At 37.4% G+C, this 23070-nt stretch overlaps 1 protein-coding gene across 1 annotated transcript in view; it reads left to right on the top strand.

Moving 5' to 3' along the window:
• Window positions 1-23070, top strand: part of KNTC1 (kinetochore associated 1) — a 77691-nt gene that overhangs the window by 12036 nt on the left and 42585 nt on the right. The window contains exons 4-26 of the mRNA XM_026018897.2: window positions 1845-1960; window positions 2312-2390; window positions 4096-4173; window positions 5049-5083; window positions 5459-5569; window positions 6626-6719; window positions 7082-7134; window positions 7351-7466; window positions 7800-7851; window positions 8939-9037; window positions 10293-10336; window positions 10435-10500; window positions 10586-10661; window positions 14256-14381; window positions 14472-14561; window positions 14925-14978; window positions 15796-15857; window positions 17837-17948; window positions 19093-19236; window positions 19428-19484; window positions 19577-19678; window positions 22280-22399; window positions 22495-22638. Of these exons, the coding sequence (XP_025874682.2) occupies window positions 1845-1960; window positions 2312-2390; window positions 4096-4173; window positions 5049-5083; window positions 5459-5569; window positions 6626-6719; window positions 7082-7134; window positions 7351-7466; window positions 7800-7851; window positions 8939-9037; window positions 10293-10336; window positions 10435-10500; window positions 10586-10661; window positions 14256-14381; window positions 14472-14561; window positions 14925-14978; window positions 15796-15857; window positions 17837-17948; window positions 19093-19236; window positions 19428-19484; window positions 19577-19678; window positions 22280-22399; window positions 22495-22638 (2030 nt within the window). The remainder of the gene's footprint in view (window positions 1-1844; window positions 1961-2311; window positions 2391-4095; window positions 4174-5048; window positions 5084-5458; window positions 5570-6625; window positions 6720-7081; window positions 7135-7350; window positions 7467-7799; window positions 7852-8938; window positions 9038-10292; window positions 10337-10434; window positions 10501-10585; window positions 10662-14255; window positions 14382-14471; window positions 14562-14924; window positions 14979-15795; window positions 15858-17836; window positions 17949-19092; window positions 19237-19427; window positions 19485-19576; window positions 19679-22279; window positions 22400-22494; window positions 22639-23070) is intronic.

Raw genomic sequence — 23070 nt, 5'->3', positions numbered from 1 at the left:
TTTTTTTTCAAGATTTTATCTGACACAGAGAGAAAGCACAAGCAGGGGAAGTAGCAGAGAGAGGAAGAAGCAGGGCTCCCTACCGAGTAGAAAGCACAGTGTGGGGCTCGATCCCAGGACTCTGGGATCATGACCTAAGCTGAAGATAGACACTTAACACTGATCACCTTAAGTGATCTGTGATCACTTAATCACCCAGGCACCCTGCATGGTTTTCTATATTATAATATTGTGGAATCCAGTTGAGCCCAATTTTGTTCAAGTTCCTGAGTCTTGTACATAATTTCAATATCAACAGATAATTTTTTTTAAGATTTTATTTACTTATTCATGAGAGACACAGACACAGAGACAGAGACATAGGCAGAGGGAGAAGCAGGCTACATGCAGGGAGCCTGACGTGGGACTCGCTCCCGGGACTCCAGGATCACGCCCTGGGCTGAAGGCAGGCACTAAACCGCTGAGCCACCCAGGCATCCCCATCAACAGATATTTGAATAATATTAGAATATATATAGCTCTCTAGGAGCACCTGCATGGCTCAGCTGGTTAAGCCTCTGACTTGATCCCAGAACCCTAGGATCAAGCCTCACTTCAGGCTTCCTGCTCAATGGGGAGTCTGCCTCTTCCTTTGCCCCTCCCAACTGCTCATGCACACCTTGTCTCTCTTGAATAAATAAAATAAATTAAATCTTGGGACACCTGGGTGGCTCAGAGGTTGAGCATCTGCCTTTGGCTCAGGGTGTGATCCGGGAAGTCCCAGGATCGAGTCTCACATCAGCCTCCCTGCCAGGAGCCTGCTTCTCCCTCTGCCTGTGTCTCTGCCTCTCTCTCTCTCTCTCTCATGAATAAATAAATAAAATCTTTAAACAAAACAAAACAAATATGGATGTACAGTTTAGGTATATGCAAATATGGATATAAGACTAAGGGAGGGGTCACTATGCTGGAAAATAGGTGAAAACATTGTGAACATTTTTTCTGTAATTTTAAGAACTTAGACAACAGAAGAGGAATCAGAAGGTATGCATGTGAGATGGCAATCTTGATTACAATATGGAGGCAAGGAACTCTTATTTTGTAGAATCTTAATGTATCTACCCTGAATGTTCTACAAGATTCAAAATTTCACCATGAAATAGTGGGCTGTGTTAATGTGTAATACATTTGTGGGAAGTCTTTGTTTATGCCTCACCTTATCCAGGGGGGCTACCCTGAGCACTCCAATTAGTGCTGTGCAATATGCATGGCTCATCCAAGCTATCTTTCCCTGCTCTACTTTTATGTTTTTTTCAGAGAATTTACCACCTTCTTACATGTCATATAATTTATTATGCTCTAATTGTTTGTCATCTATTTCTGCCTTGGGATTTAAGCTCCATGAAGGTGGGACTCTTTTGTTACTATTCTCAGATATATGCAAAAGGCCTGGAACACTGCCTTAGCATGTACTAAGTGCTCAGTAAATATTTGTTGACTAAATAAGAGTAACTTTTTTTTTAAGGATTTTATTTATTTATTCATGAGAGACACACAGAAAGAGAGAGAGAGAGAACGAGGCAGAGACATAGGCAGAGGGAGATGCAGGCTCCATGCTGGGAACCTGATGTGGGACTCAATCCCCGGTCTCCATGATCACACTCTGGGCTGAAGGCCGTGCTTAACCACTGAGCCACACAGGCTGACCAAGAGTAACATTTTAAAAAAATTTTTAATTACCACCTTTTGGACATATTTAAGAAAAGCTTGAATAGTTGAGTTTTAATGACCAAATTTACACATTTTTTTGTACTGAAAATAAATATTTTTGAAGGAAGCTTGTAACTTTGATTTGTAATTTTCAGATACCAAAGTGGATGTAGTTGGCCTATGTCAAGAAGGAAAGTTTCTTTTGGTTGGGGAGAGAAGTGGCAATTTACATCTTATTCATGTAACATCAAAGCAAACATTACTCACTAATGTAAGAAACTGTTATATTTTTCATTTTTGTCACTTAAATTTGAAATTACCTCTGAGAAAACTAAAACTGTAACAAACCATTATTTAATTTTTTAATTGAAAGAATAATATTCTTTATATTAAATTTTAAAATTCTACCTTATATGAAGTAAATGCAAAATTGAAAAATTAAGCTTTGGATATATTCCTACTATGTTTGTCCAAAATAGTTTTTCATTTTAAAACTAAAATATTTCGGATATAGGCAGAATTATTGCTAATGGTCATCAATAATATCCGTTTTGAAAAAATATAATCCTTGATTGTATTTTTCTGGGCTTAATCTTATCATTTGAAATGAATTTGCAATTAGGCTTTTCTTCAGAAAGCTAATGATGAAAATCAGTGTACTTACCGGAATCTTGTTATTGAGAAGGACAGTTCAAGTGAAGGTAAGTGTTTTGAATTTTTCTTTAATGTCTAGAGGACATATATACCCAATAAAAAAATAAGATTTATAGTTAAGAAATTATATGAATTCATCTTTATGCCTCCTATATTACTTATTATATATATATTATTTATATATATATTAAATTTTCTAGTGATTCAAGTAATATTATTATAAGAAATAAGTTTTTGTATTTTATTTTGTTTTAGTTTGTTTTAAAATTTTATTTATTTATTTGATAGAGAGCATGCACACACATAAGCAGGGGGAACAGCAGAGGGAGAGGGAGAAGCAAGGCTCCTCACTAAGGAGAGAGCCTGATGTGGGGCTTGAACCCAGGACCCTGGGATCATGAGCTAAGCCAAAGGCAGACACTTAACTGACTGAGCCACCCAGGTCCCCAAGTTTTTGTATATTAGTTCTTTTCAGGGGCTTATTTATTATTTTTTAAAGATTTTATTTATTTATTCATGAGAGACATGGAAAGAGGCAGAGACATAGGCAGAGGGAGAAGCAGGCTCCCTGCAGGAGTCTGATGCAGGACTGGATCCCATGACTCTGGGATCATAACCTGAGCCAAAGGCAGATGCTCAACCACTGAGCCACCCCGGTGCCCCTCTTTTCAGGGGTTTAAATGTACTTCCCTGAACTTAATATTCTTTTTTTTTTTAATTAATTAATTTATTTCTGATAGTCACACAGAGAGAGAGAGAGAGAGAGGCAGAGACATAGGCAGAGGGAGAAGCAGGCTTCATGCACCAGGAGCCCGACATGGGATTCGATCCTGGCTCTCCAGGATCGCGCCCTGGGCCAAAGGCAGGCGCCAAACCACTGCGCCACCCAGGGAACCCTGAACTTAATATTCTAAATTCATTTTTATAGTTTTAAGAGTTCTTTTTTTTTTTTTTTTTAAGATTTTATTTATTTATTCATGAGAGACAGAGAGAGAGAGGCAGAGACACAGGCAGAGGGAAAAACAGGCTCCATGCAGGGAGCCCAACATGGGACTTGATCCTGGGTCCCTAGGATCAGGCCCTGGCCTGAAGGCAACACTAAACTGCTGAGCCACTCGGGCTGCCCAGTTTTAAGAGTTCTATAGATTACCAAGGAGACATATTTTTTTAAAAATGTTTTTGTAGGTTTCAATATATTTATCATATTTTTATTTCAACAAATGTTAACTGGACCTTAATTTAATATATCTGAGGGATTTTTTTTCCTGTTAAGTGAAGTTTGGTTTATAAAAGTTTCAAAGAAGTTAGCATTATTTTTTACAAATGACTTACTTATTCTTTCTAAATAAGCTTTATCTGTGTCATTACCATATTATTTGATAATTAGAATTTAAGTGAGCAAATTGACATGTTTTTAAGGTCTTAAATTTTTTTTTTTTTTTTTGTCTTAAATTTTCTTTTTAAGATTTATTTATTTGCTTGAGAGAGAGAAAAAGAGTGTGGGAGTGCTTGAGCATGGTCGGGGGCGGAGGGCAGAGGAAGAGGAATAGAGAGTCTCAGGCAGACTCTGCCCTGAGTGTGGAGACCAATGCAGGGCTTGATCTCATGACTCTGAGATCATGATTTGAACTGAAACCTAGAGTCAGGCACTTAACTGGACGCTTAACTGACTGCACCACCTAGGCACCCCAAACACTTAAATTTTATGTCCATGCACCTGTTAGAGAAATTGGCTTGATTTTATTTCAATAGGTACCTATTATATGCTGCTGCTTACAAACAATGGATTTTTTTACATTACAAATCTTCAACTTTTAAAAATTCAACAAGGTAAGTAATGGATTTTTTTAATTATTATTGATTTGCAGCAATATTTCTTACTAGTTTTTTGGGTAAAATTTTAAATATTCTCTTTAAGAATATTATTTTAGTTTAATTAGATTCTATAATACTGCATATACTTTTGAGTATTCACATATTGCTTAATTTTCACTATTAAGGCTGTGACAGGATCTAAAGAAATGTACATTGTTTACAGCCTTCGAGAAGTTCATGGCTTAGTTGGGGAGACAAGATACACACTAGCAGAGTAAATGCGTTTTGATGGAATGAATGAACCTGGAAACTGAAATGATTATATAAACACGTTAATACAGGCGATAATCCATAGAATGTGCTAAGTGAGTGGTATGGACCATACATCCCTCTGAGCTGGGAAAGGTTGAGGGCATGTGTTCAACAAATATTTTTTCATAATCTTCGTGCCACGAATGTACAAAGTCCTGGGGATACCACCAGACATAGCTCTTCATAGTTTAATGAAGGAACCAGACAAGTAAAAGAGCTCTTCCAAAGTGGTATGCAAAGTGATGAAGACTTTACAGGTAGCACTTTAGAGCTTGAAGAAGAGAGTTGCATCAGGGAGAAGACCACCTTAGGAGGGAGAAATGTGGTAAGGGAAAGTATGGAGAGGCTCTCTGGAGCCTAAGATGCAGCCTGGCTGGTGCCCTGACCATGACATGTCACCGTTTATATCGGTGGTCAAGAGCAAAATTGAAACTTCGCCACTGCTTTGTTAGCTTCCGACTAGTGTTCCTCTCACTAGGAGAATAGTGTATGTAATTTGGCCTTGACACACAAGGGTGACTTGTGTGTATTTTATAGGTTAATACTATAACTTTAGTCTGCTTTCTCCTTGCATGCAGCGATTGAGAATGTAGACTTCAATACAGCAAAAAAGGTAAGAAAAAGCCACATTGTCCTCTTGAAACTTCTATTAAGAGAGTGTTTCTGGATATTGTCTAGTGGTTGATATTTTGGGAATTAGAGTGATAAAACATTTTAGTAACATTGCCATTTAAAAGTGCATTTATGGGGGCTGGCTCCTTCAGTAGAGCATGCAATTCTTGATTTCGGGGTTGTGAATTTGAGCCCCATGTTGGGTGTAGAGATTGCTTAAATATAAAATAATTTTAAAAAGAGAGATGTATTTAAAAATAAATAAAAATAAAAATGCATTTATAACTGATTGATTTAAACTAATTTTTGTCAATCTTTCCAAGGAATTTGGACTGTGGACCATATCTATGACATTCTTGTTTTTTTAATTTTGCAGTTACAAGGACAAATCAAGTCTAGTTTTGTTTCTACTGAAAATTATCATACCTTTGGTTGTCTCAATCTTGTGGCTGGAGACTTAGCAAGTGAAGTTCCCGTGATAATTGGGGTAATTTTTTCTATAAAATTTTATTTTATTTTGGTTCTGAAGTATTTCTTCATTAACACATAGTTTTGGTTAAATTGCTAATTAATTTGTATTGTATAACTTAAAGATAGAAATTGTAAAATTAAGATTTTGAAATTAACTCAATAAGTACACCTGAGTTTCTCTGTTGGAAAACATAGTGCATCTTTTTTTTTTCTTTAATAATTATCTTATGTGTGCTTAATTTGTCAAATATTTTTATTTTATTTTTTAAAGATTTTATTAATTTATTCATGAGAGAGAGAGAGAGAGAGGCAGAGACACAGGCAGAGGGAGAAGCAGGCTCCATGCAGGGAGCTTGATGTGGGACTCAATTCCGGGTCTCCAGGATCATGCCCTGGGCTGAAGGTGGTGCTAAACCACTGAGCTACCCAGGCTCCCCAGCATCTTCATTTTCACTCATTTCTACCTGAAATTTAGCATTTCTTTCAGTTATGAATCTAGGGAAAAATAACAACAAAAAATCTAATTATATTCAAGAAGTAGAAAATAATTCAATATAATTACAGCATTGACAACATTTTTACCTGCCCGATTTATATTTTATATTAGGAGACAGTCACATTTATCTATTCTGTGTATCTAGTTCAGTGTTTCACAGGGGTTCCAATGATTTAAAATTAATATTAAAAAACAAAATTAATATTTTTATTAATATTAATATTTTATTTGTTTCAAAAATTTGTGGATACTTTAATGAAAAACTTAACCAAAAACTGTCTCATCTTACTGCAGGAAGTCTTAAAGAGTTTACCCTGTATCTCTGGAGTGAGTTGCCTGAATGTGCCCGCTCCTTATTAAATATTCAGTGGTAATGGCAAATAGTCCAATTTGCTATCTTTCCATTCTGTTCTGTTGAAAGCAGACTAAGAGAGTGACTGGAAAATAAAACTTGGGCCTGAATACATACGTATATTTTGAAATACATATACGTGTACAACTTGGGTGTTTTTACTTGAAGGAGTCTTCAGATCTAACAAACAAATTTGCAGTTGATGTGCTGTTTCACCTCTGTAGGGAACTGGTAATTGTGCATTCTCAAAATGGGAACCAGACTCTTCCAAGAAAGGAATGACAATTAAGGATGTTCTTGATGCAGAGATTATTAAAGGTAAAATAAGTTAATGAAACTACTTGGGGCCATGACTAGTGAGTTTTAATTTTCATGTCAATATGTTAAGTCGAGTGAATGGATCATTTTACCTTACTGCTCTTTGAAAGAAGCCAGATTAGTTTGATAACTGTCCACATAATTGACTGTTCTTGACCTGTTGGAATTTTTACTCTTCATTTTGGGAGGTTTACATTTTAGCAGTCATCTAAAAATATATAGAGTCAGGAATATGAGAATGGAAACTTTTTGTTTAAGTGTGGTAGTTCTGCCTTTTCATAAATAATGGTAGTTTTTTATTTAAACGTGGCTGTCTGTGACACAGAAATGTAATCTTACACACCTCGATTTCTCTCTTGTAGGTGCCAAGAAGTTCCAGTTGATAGACAATCTACTTTTTGTTCTTGATACTGATGTATGTTTCTGATATTTCTGCTTCGTTGTTTTCATTTGGTATTATGTTAAGCAACAAAAATTTGTCAAACTTAAAAAAGACAAGGATTTTAGCTGGGGTGGATTACTATCTGGTGTGCTGTGCTTTATTTCAGTACCTATATCAAGAAATAGATGCTGCAGTGTAAGATCTTGAAATATCATTAAGAAGGTGTGTCTGAAATGTTTCTTTTTGCAGAATGTGCTGAGCATATGGGATATTTACACTCTGACTCCCATATGGAACTGGCCTTCTCTTCACATCGAAGAGTTTCTTCTTACCACCGAAGCAGATTCTCCTTCATCAGTCACGTGGTACATTATGACACTAGTAGTGATTTCCTTTCTGTTACAACCAGGTCTCTTGATCATTCATTATATGTTACATTCTAACTAACCCTGTGGACAGACTGACAGGGTAAGGACCATTCCACTGGGGTCAAATTCATTGAGAGCAAATAGTCTGTACCAACCTCCAAATGGTTGTGTTAGAGAGTGTCAGTCGGGGCCATAAACATGAAGAAATGAGGTTCAATGTCTTCTATGGGAATCAATTTTCACCTCTTAGAATATTCCTTTGACTTAGCTTATATCTAACTTGGCAAAGTTTATTTGAGTCACTTAAACCTTCTTTCCTCTTTTATTTAGGCAAGGGATTATAAATCTCAAATTAGTAGCTCTGACAACTACTACTAATAAGGTATTTGAAAATTTTATTTCACATTTGTCCACATTATGTGTTAGAAATAGCATAGCTAATATGAAAGTGGTTAAGTAGTGCCTATAGCATTTAGCTTTTTGTTGACACAGTCTTGACAAATCAAATATAATACCGCAGAGTTCTTTTTTCTTTTTTTTAAAGATTTTATTTATTTATTCAGAAGGAGAAGCAGGCTCCCTGCAGGGAGCCCAATGCAGGACTGTGTCCCAGGACCCCAGGACCATGACCTGCGCCGAAGGCAAGATGCTCAACCACTGAGCCACCCAGGTGTCCCTCTTTTTTTCTTATTAAAAAAAATGGAGGGACACTTGAGTGGCTCAGTCAGTTAAGCATCCAACTTTTTAATTCAGCTCAGGTCATGATCTCAGGGTTGTGAGATTGAGCACCATACTCAGTGCAGCCTGCTTGTTGCTCTCCCTCTGTTCCTCTCCCTACTCATGTGTTCTCTCGCTCTTTCTCTCCCTCAAATAAAGAAGTAAAATCTTTTAAAAATAAATCTCAGCTCCATGGGCAGCCTGGGTGGCTCAGCAGTTTAATGCCACCTTCAGCCCAGGGTGTGATCCTGGAAAGCCAGGATCGAGTCCCACATTGGGCTCCCTGCATGGAGCCTGCTTCTCCCTCTCCCTGTGTCTCTGCCTCTCTCGCTCTCTCTGTGTCTCTCATGAGTAAAGAAATAAAATCTTTAAATAAATAAATAAATAATCTCAGCTCCACACTTTAAATGGAGCATTGCAGGATTAAAAGTATCCGCAAGAAAAAAAAAAAATATCCGCAAGAAATGTTCATTAGAGTGACTCCTATTATTAGGAATTAATTTACCTTAAATATAAATTGTAGAATGAACTTCAGGTATATGGTTTTTCATTCAAAAGATTCGGAAGATGGAATAGAGCATAATTTCATATATAACATTTAAATAATACAGTAATTAACTTAGTTATGAAATTGTCTTTTGCATTTAGCCTTGTACTGAATGTTTTAATATAGGTCCTTGATAATGAAGTACTATCTTGGTCTTGTAGATTTATATGACCTACTATACTAATTGCTTTTCTGTTTTTCTTAGATGAAAAATCTCGTGGTTTATTCATTACCTACGATGGAAATACTGTATTCTTTGGAAGTATCTAGCATTTCATCTCTGGTCCAATCAGGAATTAGCACAGTATGTTGATGTATATTTTGTACTTTATAATAAAAACATTAAGCAGACTAAGCGGTGCCTGGCTGACTCAGTCAAAAGAGCATGTAATTCTTGATCTCAGGGTCATATGTTCGAGCCCCATGCTAGGTATAGAGTTTATTTAAATAACAAAATTATTATTATTTTTTTCTTTAAGCTAAACATGAGTGGAAACTGGTGTATGTAATACCTAGATAGGTCTCATGTTTACAACTATATTTATTATCACCAGATGCTTTCAAATACACTTGCCAAAGGCCAGTCTTCATGTAAGGAAAAGAAATAAGCATATTAATCAAATAAAACCTGAATCATCTACTTGTTCAGTTTTCTTTTGTCTCCACAGGAAGTATGAATGATAAATAGTTTGGGGGGAAGGTCATTGCTTTTATGGACTTACGTTTTAATTATAATCTTTTAAAAAAAACATTTATTACATTTGTCTCACATTGTCACACACACACGCACTCTCTCTCTCTCTATTTTTCCAAACCTTTGAAATTACTTGCAAGCACCATGGTGCGTTACCCCTAAGTGCTTCAGCAGATCTCTCCTAAGAATAAGGGCATTCTTCTATAACGCCATTATCACTCAGAAAAATTAACATTAATACAATACTATTATGAAACATACCATCCAAACCCAGATTTTACCAGTGGTCCCAATTACTTTAAAGCTTTTTTTTTCTTCTTGATCTAGCATCTACTCAAGCATCATGCATGGAATTTTGTTGTCATGGTCACACAGTAGTCTGCTTTAATCTGCAATGGTTCCCTATTTTTTTTTGTTTGTTTGTTTTTTTAAGACCTTAACATTTTCCAAATCCTAGCTTGTCATGTTGTAGAATGTCCCTCTACTTGGGTTGTCATAATTAGGTGCATGCTGAGCTTTCTTGACAAGGATACCACATGGGTAATACTGTATTGAACTGTGTCATATTAAGGGCCTCCAGTCCATTTGTCCTACTATTAGTGATGATAAATGTGATTACTTTGTTGGGGGCAGTTCTACCAGATTTCTCCACTGTAAGGTACTTTTTTCCCCCTTTATAATTGCTAAGTAAATTCTGTGATGTTGTTTGGAGACTCTAGGAATATTCTTTTCCCCAGTGGTTTTTTTGCTGTAAATTTAGGATCCACTGATGGATAATTCTCACCTAAATCAGTGTTTTCTTAGTAACTATAAAATGAATTATTTTTGTATTTCAATTTTAAACTTTTTTTTTTAATTGTTGTAGGATACCATATACCTTCTGGAAGGAATTTGCAAAAATGATTCAAAGTAGGTCATATTTTGTTTTATTAAATAAGTCATTAAATAGATAAGTTACAATTTACTTACTTAATGACAAATACACTTACAGTGCAAACTTTTTTCAGACTGTCTGAAGACTCCATCTCTCTTGTGGTACTCAGGTGTCTTACAGAAGCTTTACCAGAAAACAGGTAACTTCTTGTTTTCTTTTAAGCTTTACCCCTAAGTTCCCTGATTAATAAAATTTTTACTGAAATTTCTTATTTGACTTGTCAGATTGAGTCGATTACTTCACAAACACAGATTTGCTGAAGCTGAGAGCTTTGCTATTCAGTTTGGACTAGATGTTGAGGTAATTCTTTCATGAATTCATTTGTTCATCCAACAAGCATTTCTTTATGTAATAGAGACTGGGGAGACGAACACGTAAAGTGTAATTGGACTTTAGTATGGTCAAGCCTATAATTAAAATAAGACCAGAGAACACTAAGGATTCAAGGGAGAGACTGACACCGTACTGGGACGGAAAGATTTCCCAGAGGAGGTCATTTTTTGGTCAGATCTTTTTTTTTTTTTTTTTACAATTATTTTGAACTTTTATTTTTTTTAAAAGATTTATTTCTTTATTTGTTCATGAGGGAGAGAGAGAGGCAGAGACACAGGCAGGCTTCATGCCGGGAGCCTGATGCGGACTCCATCCCGGGACTCCAGGATCGCGCCCTGGGCCAGAGGCAGGTGCTAAACAGCTGAGCCACCCAGGGATCCCTTTTTGTCAGATCTTGAAGATGTTCCAGATAGTCCAGGAAGAGGAAGGGAATTCTAGGTGCAAAGACAGCATGAGCAAAGTGAGGGAGGCTTATGAGGCTTCTAGGAACTCCTGCTGACTAGGTAGGAGCAGAGAATAGGTTGTATGCACAAAGGAGTGAAAGGAGCTGATGATGGAGCAGTAGGTGGTCAGTGCCTGGGGAACTTGGTGTGCATCACAGAGGATTTAGATTGTAATTGACCAGTGATGGGGAGATGACTAGATTATGACTTTTTTTTTTTTTTAGATTTTATTAATTTATTCATGAAAGACACACAGAGAGGGGCAGAGACATAGGCAAAGGGGGGAGCCTGATGGAGGACCCTATCCCGGGACCCCAATATCATGCCCTGAGCCAAAAGCAGATGTTCAATTACTGAGCCACCCAGGTGCCCCAGACTATCACTTTGTAAAACTGAAGAATTGTTTGGAATGGTGCAGATTTAGGGGTGTAAAGACCAATTGGGAGATTGCACAGATTTCTGAGTGAGACCTGAGCCACTGCAGTGAAGTGAACATGTACGAGAGGGAAAGTCTGACACAAGAGGCACAGAGGAGGGAGAATCAGTGGGGCTAAATCATCACACCTAGGGAGGGACAACTGTAGGAGATGGACTGACAGGATTCTGGCTCGGCATACTCAGGGGATGTGGATGGTACTCCATAAAATGAGAAATATGTGCGGAAGAGCAGGTAGTGGGGAAAGATGAAGGGTCTGCTTTCTAAAAATTGCATGGAAGGGATCTTGTGAAATCAGACTGTCTAGTAGGAGATTGAGAGTGATGTTAGTTGAATCTAGAGGTAGGTTATGCTAGGTGACCACTCAGACCACTCCGGGCAAATGTGTAGAGTAGAGAGATCTCATCTTAGGATAAAATTCAGGGATAGCAGCATGTAGGAAATAAGGAAGAAGGGATATCTGCATATTTGGGAATGAAGGAGGAAAACCATAAGAATGTCTGATAGAAGATAGATGATATAGATAGAAGTCAAGGAAAGACGGGTGCCTGGATGGCTCAGTCAGTTAAGCGTCTGCCTTCGTCTCAGGTCATGATTTCAGGTTTCTGGGATAGAGCCCCACATTGGGCTCTCTGCTCTGTGAGGAGCCTGCTTCTCCCTCTCCGTCTGCCTGTTTGTGCTTGCTCTCTCTCTCTCTCTTGCTCTCTGTCAAATAATAAATAAACAAAATCTTAAAGAAAAAAAAAGTCAAGGAAAGAGAAACTTTAGAGTTCAGGAGGGAGTGATCAGCAGTTTCAAATACTACAGATAAGATCAAGTATTAAAACTGGGAGGTATCGGAGCAGCCTGGGTGGCTCAGCGGTTTAGCGCCACCTTCAGCCCAGGGCCTGATCCTGGAGTCCCGAGATTGAGTTCCATGTCGGGCTCACTGCATGGAGCCTGCTTCTCCCTCTGCCTGTGTCTCTACCCTACTCTCTCTCTCTCTCTCTTTCTCTCTCTCTCTCTATCATGAATAAACAAATAAAATCTTTAAAAAAATTTTTTTAAGTTTAACATTTTAAAACATATGAAATAATTTTGTGTGGTATTTGGAAAGGTATATGAGTAAAGACATAGAGAAGTTAATGGAATATTAAGCACCAAAATCAGTAATGGATACTTCTGGTTGAGACAAGGAGGATGATATATTAGGGATGCAGAGAAGAAATCTTAAGCTATATTGGTAATATTTACTTTTAAGTAGGTTGAGAGTACATGACTTATTACCTTTTTGAACATTTGAAAGTTTCATAATAACTTTTTTTTTAAGAGTAGGGATGTCTGGCTGGCTCAGTCAGTAGAGCCTGTTTACTTTTGATCTTGGGGTCATGAGTTCAAGCCCCATGTTGGACGTAGAGATTACTTAAGAAAAATAAATAAAATTAAGTGAATGGAGTGAATAATCAAGATCAGTAAAAGCAGTTTTCAGGGAGTATAGAAATACAAGTAGAGAAACTATACTTTCTTACCATTTTATTTGTTTATTTATTTTTTAAGATTTTATTTATTTATTCATGAGACATAGAGAAAGAGAGAGGCAGAGACAGGCAGAGGAAGAAGCAGGCTCCATGTAGGGAGCCTGATGCGGGACTTGATCCCAGGACTCTGGGATCATGCCCTGAGTAGAAGGCAGATGCTCAACCACTGAGCTACCCAGGCATCCCAACTTTCGTACCATTTTAGCTTTCAGAATTACAGGGTTATTGTCAAAATTAGCATTTTGCTTACAAAAAAGGAACCTGAAGTTTGGGATCTCTTTCTTTCTTTTCTTTCTTTCAAGAGAGAGAGTGTGTGAGCCTAGGGAGGGGCCGAGGGAGAGGGAGGGAGAGAATCTTAAGCAGGCTCCACATCCAGGGCAGAGCCCAACATGGGATTTGGGGTTCAATCTCATGACCCTGAGATCATAACCTGACCCAACACCAAGATTTGGATGCTTAACCACCTGAACCACCCAGGCACCCCATTTTGTGTATTTCTAACTCATGCTGTTTCTAGCTGCTAAAGAACCTTTGGCAGATTTAGGACATGAGATATGCACCATAACCCTTGGGCCATCTTTTACAAACCAATTCTGTCACTTTGGAACTGCATAGTTTCAGGTGCATTACTTACCCTTTCTGGAGTCTTGGTTTTCTTGATGGTATAACAGTAGTGTTAGTATTTACCCTGTAGGGTTATGGTGAGGCATAAATGCTTGCTCAGGTTTTTATGAGAATTAAATGAGGCAATTCACATAAGGCTCTTTTTTTTTTTTTTTTTGGTATCTATTTATTCATGATAGATACAGAGAGAGGGGCAGAGACAGGCTCCATGGGGAGCCTGATGTGGGACTCGATTCCGGAACTCCAGGATCACGCCCTAAGCCAAAGGCAGATGCTCAACCACTGAGCAACCCAGGCATCCCCATATAAGGCTCTTAGTACACTGCTTGACATGTGTAGTTCAGGATTCAATGGTCTCTGTAACTCTTAGCAATCTGGATTACCTTTGGGTGATCTGAGTCTTAACCTGATTTACTATTTATTCCTGGACCACATGAGGCTTCGCCTTTTTTCATGACAATCTATTGCCTGCAGCCTAACAAGTCCTGCACAGGCATCATTTTGCTTCAAGTTGCTTTAATGTGTCATGTTTATACTATAGCTTGTTTACAAGGTGAAATCCAACAATATATTAGAGAGACTAGCCTTGAGTTCTGCGGACACCAGCAAGCCGACTGAATGGCAGAAACTCGTAGATGAAGCTAAGGAAAATCTCCGTAATATCCAGGTGTGTTTTCCCTGTCATGTATGAGAGTATTCAGATTGATGGACTGGTGAATATTAAGTCGCCTTACTATGTCTGACATTTCTGAAACAGGACGATGAATTTGTGGTGAATTACTGCTTGGAGGCTCAGTGGATAACCTATGAAACAACCCAGGAAATGCTAAATTATGCCAAAACCAGGGTAAGTTTTTATAATGTCTATACCTGTTAGTTTGTCTCATGCAAAATAAACTGTCTCAAAAAAAAAAAAAAAAAAAAAGAATTGCAGACCTGTTCCAAAGTGCATTTTTGCTGTAGGTTCCCCTCAGTGAGCTATGGATACCATTGATAATTATATTCCTTAAAATCAAGGTGTAACAGATGGGCAAATCATTGTGAGCTGTTTTCATAAGATGCATTATTTTTTTATGATGTGTCATTTCTTTATTCACTATCTCAGTTCAATGCGATTTGATAGTTTTCCTTTCATGGAAAATCTATCTTCTTTCATGAAAAAAACTAATACAGCAGATATTCTAACATTGTTTCTCTTTGCTCATCTCAGCTTTTGCAAAAAGAAGATAAAACTGTTCCTACCTATTCTGATGGTTTAAAAGAGGTAATTACATTGTACTTAATTTGAGGATAAATGTACCTTTACAATATGTTTTTCAATTCAAGATAGACCTGTATTTTTTCAAGAGCAACTTATTTTAATTCTTGTTTCCTTACTGAAAAATGGGAATAATAGTACTTATGGGGTTATTTTGAAATCAGGTTAGATAATTGATATAAACCATTTTGTGTAGTGTCTGGCATCAGTTATGCACACAAATAAATGCTGTTATGATGACTATCATGGTTTAAATTCTTATTTCAAAGTAAATTTTTGGGGACACGTGGGTGGCTCAGCAGTTGAGCATCTGCCTTTGGCCCAGGGTGTGATCCCAGGATGCTGGATCGAGTCTCACATCGGGCTCCTTGTAGGGAGCCTGCTTCTCCATCTGCCTATATCTCTGCCTCTCTCTCTCCTCTCTCTCTCTCTCTGTGTGTGTCTCTCATGAATAAATAAATAAAATCTTAAAAAAAAAAATAAATTTTTGGTATAATCCAGCTAGATTTTACCATAAGGGCATTTTTAAATGAATGGGAAAACTAATTAATTTTGAAGGTCATCTATAATCAATGTGCAAATGCATTCTCTTCTGCAGTTTTATTGATTGAATATGATTGGAAATGTTTCCATTATTCCAAGGATTTTTTGGTCATATTTATGTGAAGTGGTATATGGGATGAAATGAGCATGTGTGTAAGACTTTGAAACAGAAAACCTAATTTGGGGTGTTTTTAATTTTAATTTTCTCACACACAATATTCAGATTGTGTTTTATTGTATTATATTTCTCACACACAATAACCAGGTTATTTCTTTCTAGGTTCTAAGGGCTCGTGCAAAATTGACTACTTTTTATGGAGCATTTGGACCAGAAAAATTCAGGTGTGTACACTCTTTGTTTTTCAGTTTTAGATGATGACTTAGGTTTTAGTCTAGAATGTCATAAAAGATAAAGTATTACTTTGAACGAATGTGTTTCTGGGAATTGAGTGATAGAAAATATTATTTTCCTACTAGGTTTTAGAACATTCTTCTACACTATCTATGGGAACTGATACATTTGAAAGGCAAATTTAAATGCACATATCTTTGCCTTAGCAATTTCACTTCTGGCAATTGATTCTATTAGATATACTAACATAAGCAACAAGAATATCATTCTCTACACATATGAGATATAACTATCTTTTTTTTGAGATAGAATTATCTTAAAGATAATACTAGTTTATTGTCAAATTAACAATAAATAGAAGTTTTATTTTTTTCTTGTGGCTAGTCAGTCCCCCTTCCTTGCTGTTTGCAGTGTTAGGCTAACAATCTGACATGCATTTGTCTATCTCTGGACTTTGTATTCAGTTGATTTTATATTATTCATTCACCAGTATCATGTAGTGGGTTTTTTTTTTTTAAGATTTTATTTATTTGTTTGTTTGTTTGTTTATTTATTTATTTATTTATTTATTTATTTATTTAAGATTTTATTTAAACAAACCTTTATCTGCCAAAAAAACCCCCAAGATTTTATTTATTCATAGAGACAGAGAGAGAAAGAGAGAGAGAGAGAGAGGCAGAGACACAGGCAGAGGGAGAAGCAGCCTCCATACAGGAAGCCCGACGCGGGACTTCCATCCCGGGTCTCCAGGATCACACCCCAGGCTTCAGGTGGCGCTAAACCACTGCGTCACTGGGGCTGCCCTATTTATTTATTTTTTTTGAGAGAGAGGAGTAAAGGAAATACAGGGATAAGTATTATATATGTATAAATATATATATTTATATACATATTTATATATATATATTTGTATGTTGTATAAATATAGCTAACCAGGTGATCTTATTATTTTATGTTTTTAAAATGAATGAGGGAGGATGCCTGGGTGGCTCAGCAGTTGAGCGTCTGCCTTTGGCTCAGGGTGTGATCCCGGTCCCAGGATCAAGTCCCACATCAGGTTTCCTGCTAAGCAGGGAGTCTGCTTCTCCCTCTCCCTGGCTCTTGCTCTCACTTGATTGCTTGCTTTCTCTCAAATAAATAAATAAAATCTCAAAAAAATACTTAAAATAGGGATCCCTGGGTGGCGCAGCGGTTTGGCGCCTGCCTTTGGCCCAGGGCCTGATCCTGGAGACCCGGGATCGAATCCCACGTCGGGCTCCCGGTGCATGGAGCCTGCTTCTCCCTCTTCCTATGTCTCTGCCTCTCTCTCTGTCTCTGTGTGACTATCATAAATAAATAAATAATTTAAAAAAATACTTAAAATAATTGCTTGTATATAGAGTGATTAAATTAGGAAGGACCTATAAGAAGAGATATGGCTCTCAGGGAGGAATGTAGGAGGAGGAAATTACTCTTTACTCTATAATATTTGTAACTTTTTTTTTAAAGATTTTATTTATTTATTCATGAGAGACACAGAAAGAGAGGCAGAGACATAGGCAGAGGGAAAAGCAGGCTCCATGCAGGGAGCCCAATGTGGAACTCAATCCCGGGTCTCCAGGATTACTCCCTGGGCCGAAGGCAGGCGCTAAACCTCTGAGCCACCCAGGCGTCCCCTTTTTTTTTAACTTTGAGGGGGAAAAACACTAGTTTATTTTATTTATTTTTAAAGATTTTATTTATTTATGAGAGAGAAAGAGAGAGGTAGAGACACAGGCAGAGAGAGAAGCAGGCTCCACGCAGGGAGCCTGATGTGGGACTCAATCCCAGGTCTCCAGGATCACGCCCTGGGCTGAAGGTGGCGCTAAACCGCTGAGCCACCTGGGCTGCCCAAAAACCACTAGTTTAAATGTCTAATAGTATCCACTTGTAACATATGACTTTAATTTTTTTTTTTTTAACTACTAACTTTTTTCCTCTGACTTTGCAGTGGTAGTTCTTGGATTGAATTTCTGAATAATGAAGATGACCTTAAGGATATCTTTTTACAGCTAAGAGAAGGAAACCTTGTTTGTGCACAGTACCTTTGGCTTCGACATCAGGTAATCTATTTTGCATTTTGTTGTTAATGGCTTCATGGAACCTAGGATCAGTGATTGAATCCATTGTCTACACATGGATGAAGGATGTCAGGTGTGAGTGGGAAATGGCATGTTTGATAAAATTATCCCAATGATATTAAATTAGAGGTGAAGATACCTTAGAAACGTGTTTTATCCCATTCAGAGTCTAATTTACTCCTAAATTTAGCTCAAAAGGCAACATTTTGGGTTACCTGGCTGGCTCAGTCAGTGGAGCATGTGACTCTTGATCTCTGGGTTGTGAATTTGAGCCCCACAATGGGCATGAAGATTACTTAAAAATAAAATCTTAAAAAAAAAAAAAAGCAACATGTTATTAAATGATTTATTGATGGGTTTCTTTTTTTTTTTTTTTTTTTAAGATTTTATTTATCTATTCATGAGAGACATAGAAACAGAGAGAGAGGCAGGGACACAGGCAGAGGGAGAAGCAGGCTCCATGCAGGGAGCCTGATGTTGGACTCCATCCTGGGTCTCCAGGATTAGGTCCTAGGCTGAAGGTGGCGCTAAACCACTGAGCCACCTGGGCTGCCCTATTGATGGGTTTCTTAAAAAGTATTGGAGAGGATGTTTCTGTTGTAGCTGGGATTGTGGTAAAGGATTGTGCATTAGCACTTCTGCTCTGATTGGGGAGATATTGTTAGCTCCAAAAAGTAACTTGGTGTGATGTCATTAATGGACCCATTGCTTATTAAGATTGTACTTTTGGGTGTCAGTCACTGGGTGACTGACGGGCACTGAGGGGGCCACTTGATGGGATGAGCACTGGGTGTTATTCTATATGTTGGCAAATTGAACACCAATAAAAAATAAATTTATAAAAAAAAATAAGATTGTACTTTCACCTCCTGTTAAGTTTTCCTTCCTTTGCCATTTCCATAGTCACTGTCACCTAATTGTTTAGTTGGTACTTGTTGCCCTGAGAGTTCATGGAATTTGTGGCTGTCAGCGACTCATCAGTACAGAGTAAATCACCCTTAAGTGCTCATAATTAAGTCAGTAATATATTTCTTGAAATGACTGCCTAACAGGTCTTACCTTTTGGGGAGGCTGTCATTTTTAAATTTGTCCAATAGATCTTAATTTCTCACTCTGTATCATTTAGGCAAATTTTGAAAGCAGATTTGATGTGAAAATGCTTGAGAACTTGCTCAACTCAATTTCTACACCAGTCTCTTTACAAAAGCTTTGTCCGTGGCTTAAAAATGATGTGATCCCTTTTGTGAGAAGGGCCATACCTGAAGGGCAGGTAAGTTACCTTCATTGTTTCTACTCTGGATGACTCAAATATAGCTTTTACCTTAGATCACCAAATAGTAAATGGCACCAACATCAGGTAGTTTGTTTAGTGTCTCTGTTGAAAGATTATCATGGGGGTTTTAAATTATTTCAGTGATTATCTGCTGAATATTGTATTTTTAAATGATATGTCTATTTCAGAAAATTCTTGCAAAATGGTTGGAACAAGCAGCCAGGAACCTTGAATTAACTGATAAGGTAATACCAGTATAATTAGCCCTTAAAAAACGTTTCATACACTCCCAGTGGCATATAACATTACTTTTAATGGTCTCTGTTACTCTTTAAAGGCAAACTGGCCAGAAAATGGACTTCAACTAGCAAAGGTGTTTTTTACAGCAGAAAAGCCAGATGAGTTGGCACTGGTGTCTTCTTGGCATTGGATTTCCTTGGTATGATATAGAAAATGAATTTTTAGGAGTAAAGCATTCAATTTATGTTAAATAGTTTGTTTACATGTGCTTAGAAATATATCCACTTCTTAAATTTTCTGTTTGTATGTTTTTTTGTTGTATGCTTTTAAAATTCACAAAAAAGGAAAATGTCCTTTTTTTCTTCCTAATATTCCTATCAGAACTTCAACCTATTTTAGTGCTTTGCTTTTCTCTATTGAACCAGCCAAACAGGAAACAATATAAAGCATACTCCTAAGTAGTAGAGTTGGGATTTTCTGCATTGGCAGCAGTTCACAGTCCTTTAAAGGAATGAAATTTAATAATGCATTAGGATTAGTTTTCAAAGATTGTTTAAACCAGCAAACTACTCCCAGTTCTAATTATATTTCCTAGGCATTTTGATAGCCATTATGGCTTAAGTACTAGCCAAATTTTTAAAAGATCAAATTTTAAAAAAAGTTCTGGGGGCAGCCCCAGTGGCGCAGTGGTTTAGCACCGCCTGTAGCCCAGGGCGTGATCCTGGAGACCCTGGATCGAGTCCCACGTCAGGCTCTCTGCATGGTGCCTGCTTCTGTCTCTGCCTCTCTCTCTCTCTCTGTGTCTCTATGAATAAATAAATAAAATCTTAAAAAAAATAAAAATAAAAAAATAAAAAAAGTTCTGGGAACTTTTTGACTGAAAAAAATTGCAGTGCTAGAAAGGTTACTAAGCTCAGGAATACTGATGTTATATTTGATGTTAATTTGAGGTTCATGAACTGAATTTATTATCTGGCTTCTACATTTCTTAAGTTAGGGGATCCCTGGGTGGCGCAGCGGTTTAGCGCCTGCCTTTGGCCCAGGGCGCGATCCTGGAGACCCGGGATTGAATCCCACATCGGGCTCCCGGTGTATGGAGCCTGCTTCTCCCTCTGCCTGTGTCTCTGCCCCTCTCTCTCTCTCTCTCTCTCTCTCTCTCTCTGTGACTATCATAAATAAATAAATTTAAAAAAAATAAATAAATTTCTTAAGTTAATTTCTTTTCCCCTTTAAGTTTCTAAAAACTAGAAAGCATTCATTATATTTGAAAAAAAGTACATTGTTGTATTTTTGAAAAGTTTGTCGGGGTGCCATAAATTAGTTTGTGAATTAATATGTGAGATACCCTGGTATGATCTCAACTCAAAAGTATTAAGGATAGGGTACCTGGCTGCCTCAGTTGGTTAAGCTTCTGCCTTCAGCTCAAGTCATGATCTCGGGGTCCTGGGATTAAGCCCCACATCTTGCTCCCTGTTCACTGGGGAGTCTGCTTCTCCTTCTGCCCCTCACCCCACTTATGTTCTCACTTTCTCTCTCTCAAAAACAAAAACAAAACCAAAAAAAACAAAAGTATTAAGGATTTAAGTACCAGAAGGTATGACCTTATATATGATCATAATATACATTATGAAATTACACCTATTCTTTAAATTTCTAGGGCCCAAAAATAAATGATAAATTTTCTCCTTCTTTCTTATATAGCAGATTCCTGCCAATAATTATACATACTGGTTTTACACTGTTAAAAATGAAACAGGAATTTTTTTCTATACTCTTCAAGCATTATATTGATAAATGTAATCAATATGTATTATATGATATGTATTGATCATTATAATACATCTTTCCATAGAAGAACTTTTTCCTTTTGCTATAAAATACTACTCTTTTCCCTGTTACTTGTCTTTATCAGTACTGAAAATTTTGTTCCTTGTATTTAAATTTAGGAAATGTTACAGCTTTATATCTGGTCTTGATTTATATAGATAGGATATTGAGGGCCATCTAAATGATGTTTTTGTAACTAAGTATAAAATACTACACTAACATTCAGGGGCACCTTCCTGGCTCAGTTGGTGGAGCGTGAGACTCTTGATCTCGGGATTGTAAGTTTGAGCCCCTCATCAAGTGTAGAGATTACTTAAAAAAATAAAATCTTAGGGAAGCCTACATGGCTCAGTTGGTTGAGCATCCAACTCTGATTTTGGCTCAGATTGTGATATCAGGGTTGTGAGATTGAGCCCTGTGTCAGTCTCCACATTGGGCGTGGAGCCTGCTTAAGATTCTTTCTCCCTCTGCCCAACCCCCAAGAAAATCTTAAAAGAAAAAGTTGTACTTACATTGAAGTTTTTATTTATTTATTTATTTATTTTTAAGATTTATTTATGTATTTTAGAGAGCACAAGCAGGGGGCAAGAGAGAGGGAGAGACTCCTCAAACAGAATCTCTGCTCAATTCAGAGCCCGACATGGGGCTTTAATCCCAGGTCCCTGAGATTATGACATGAGCCCAAATCAAGAGTCAGATGCTTAACTAATTAAGCCACCCAGGCACCCCTAACATTGAAGTTTTTCTGTATGTGTATATTTCTGTTTGTTTTGTTTTGTTTTTGAGAAAGTTGCTTTTGAATTTCTGTGGATTCTGATGTTAATTTGCACTAGTATTAATGAGTTAAAATTCTACAAAATTTGAAGACATTAGGTGCAGATTTCCTCTTATATGCATAATCATGGTCATTTTTTATTTTGTCTGAAATAATTCTGACTTCTTGTATATTTCCCCTCTCATACTTTTGTTTTAGAAGGATTATCAAAACACAGAGGAAGTATGTCAGTTAAGGACTTTGGTACATAATTTACAGGAGTTGATCACACTGCATAGGAAATACAACTGCAAGTTGGCTCTCTCTGATTTTGAAAAGGTACAAGCCTAGATTTATCAGAAATGTTATTATTTTCTAATCACAGCCACTATGACTAGAACTTAGACCTATGGCACTTTTCTCTTGGGATCCAGGAGAATACAACCACCATTGTGTTCCGCATGTTTGATAAAGTGTTAGCCCCAGAGCTGATCCCTTCTGTCTTCGAGAAGTTCGTAAGAGTTTATATGCAGGAACATGGCTTACAAGAGGAGGAACTTCTCCTGCTCTACATAGAGGTAACCACTTTAGATCTAGTCTTTTTTCCTTACATCTGTGTGTGTCATTGTATAAACGTTTAACTCTTTAAGGAATGTCATGCTTTACCGTGGGGCTTTATGCAGCATGTTGTATTGGTTAATGTGGCATAATCACTGCTGATTGACTGGTAACCTTGGGGAGAATGGAATAATATTAGGGCTTTCTCCAACTGGTTATTGTAAAATAATAGGAGTGTGAGCTCAACAAACGTGAGCAATGTTTTGTACACTAGTTCTATATGGTACAGAAAACTTGGTGATCCCTGGTGGCTCAGTGGTTTGGGACCTGCCTTTGGCTCAGGGCGTGATCCTGGAGTCCGGAGATCGAGTCCCACGTCGGGCTCCCAGCATGGAGCCTGCTTTTCCCTCTGCCTGTGCCTCTGCCTTACTCTCTCTGTGTCTCTCATGAAT

The sequence above is a fragment of the Vulpes vulpes genome, chromosome 10 (genome assembly GCF_048418805.1).
Source record: "Vulpes vulpes isolate BD-2025 chromosome 10, VulVul3, whole genome shotgun sequence".
In the NCBI taxonomy this organism is placed as follows: domain Eukaryota; kingdom Metazoa; phylum Chordata; class Mammalia; order Carnivora; family Canidae; genus Vulpes; species Vulpes vulpes.
This window is presented reverse-complemented; position numbering and strand designations above follow the sequence as displayed.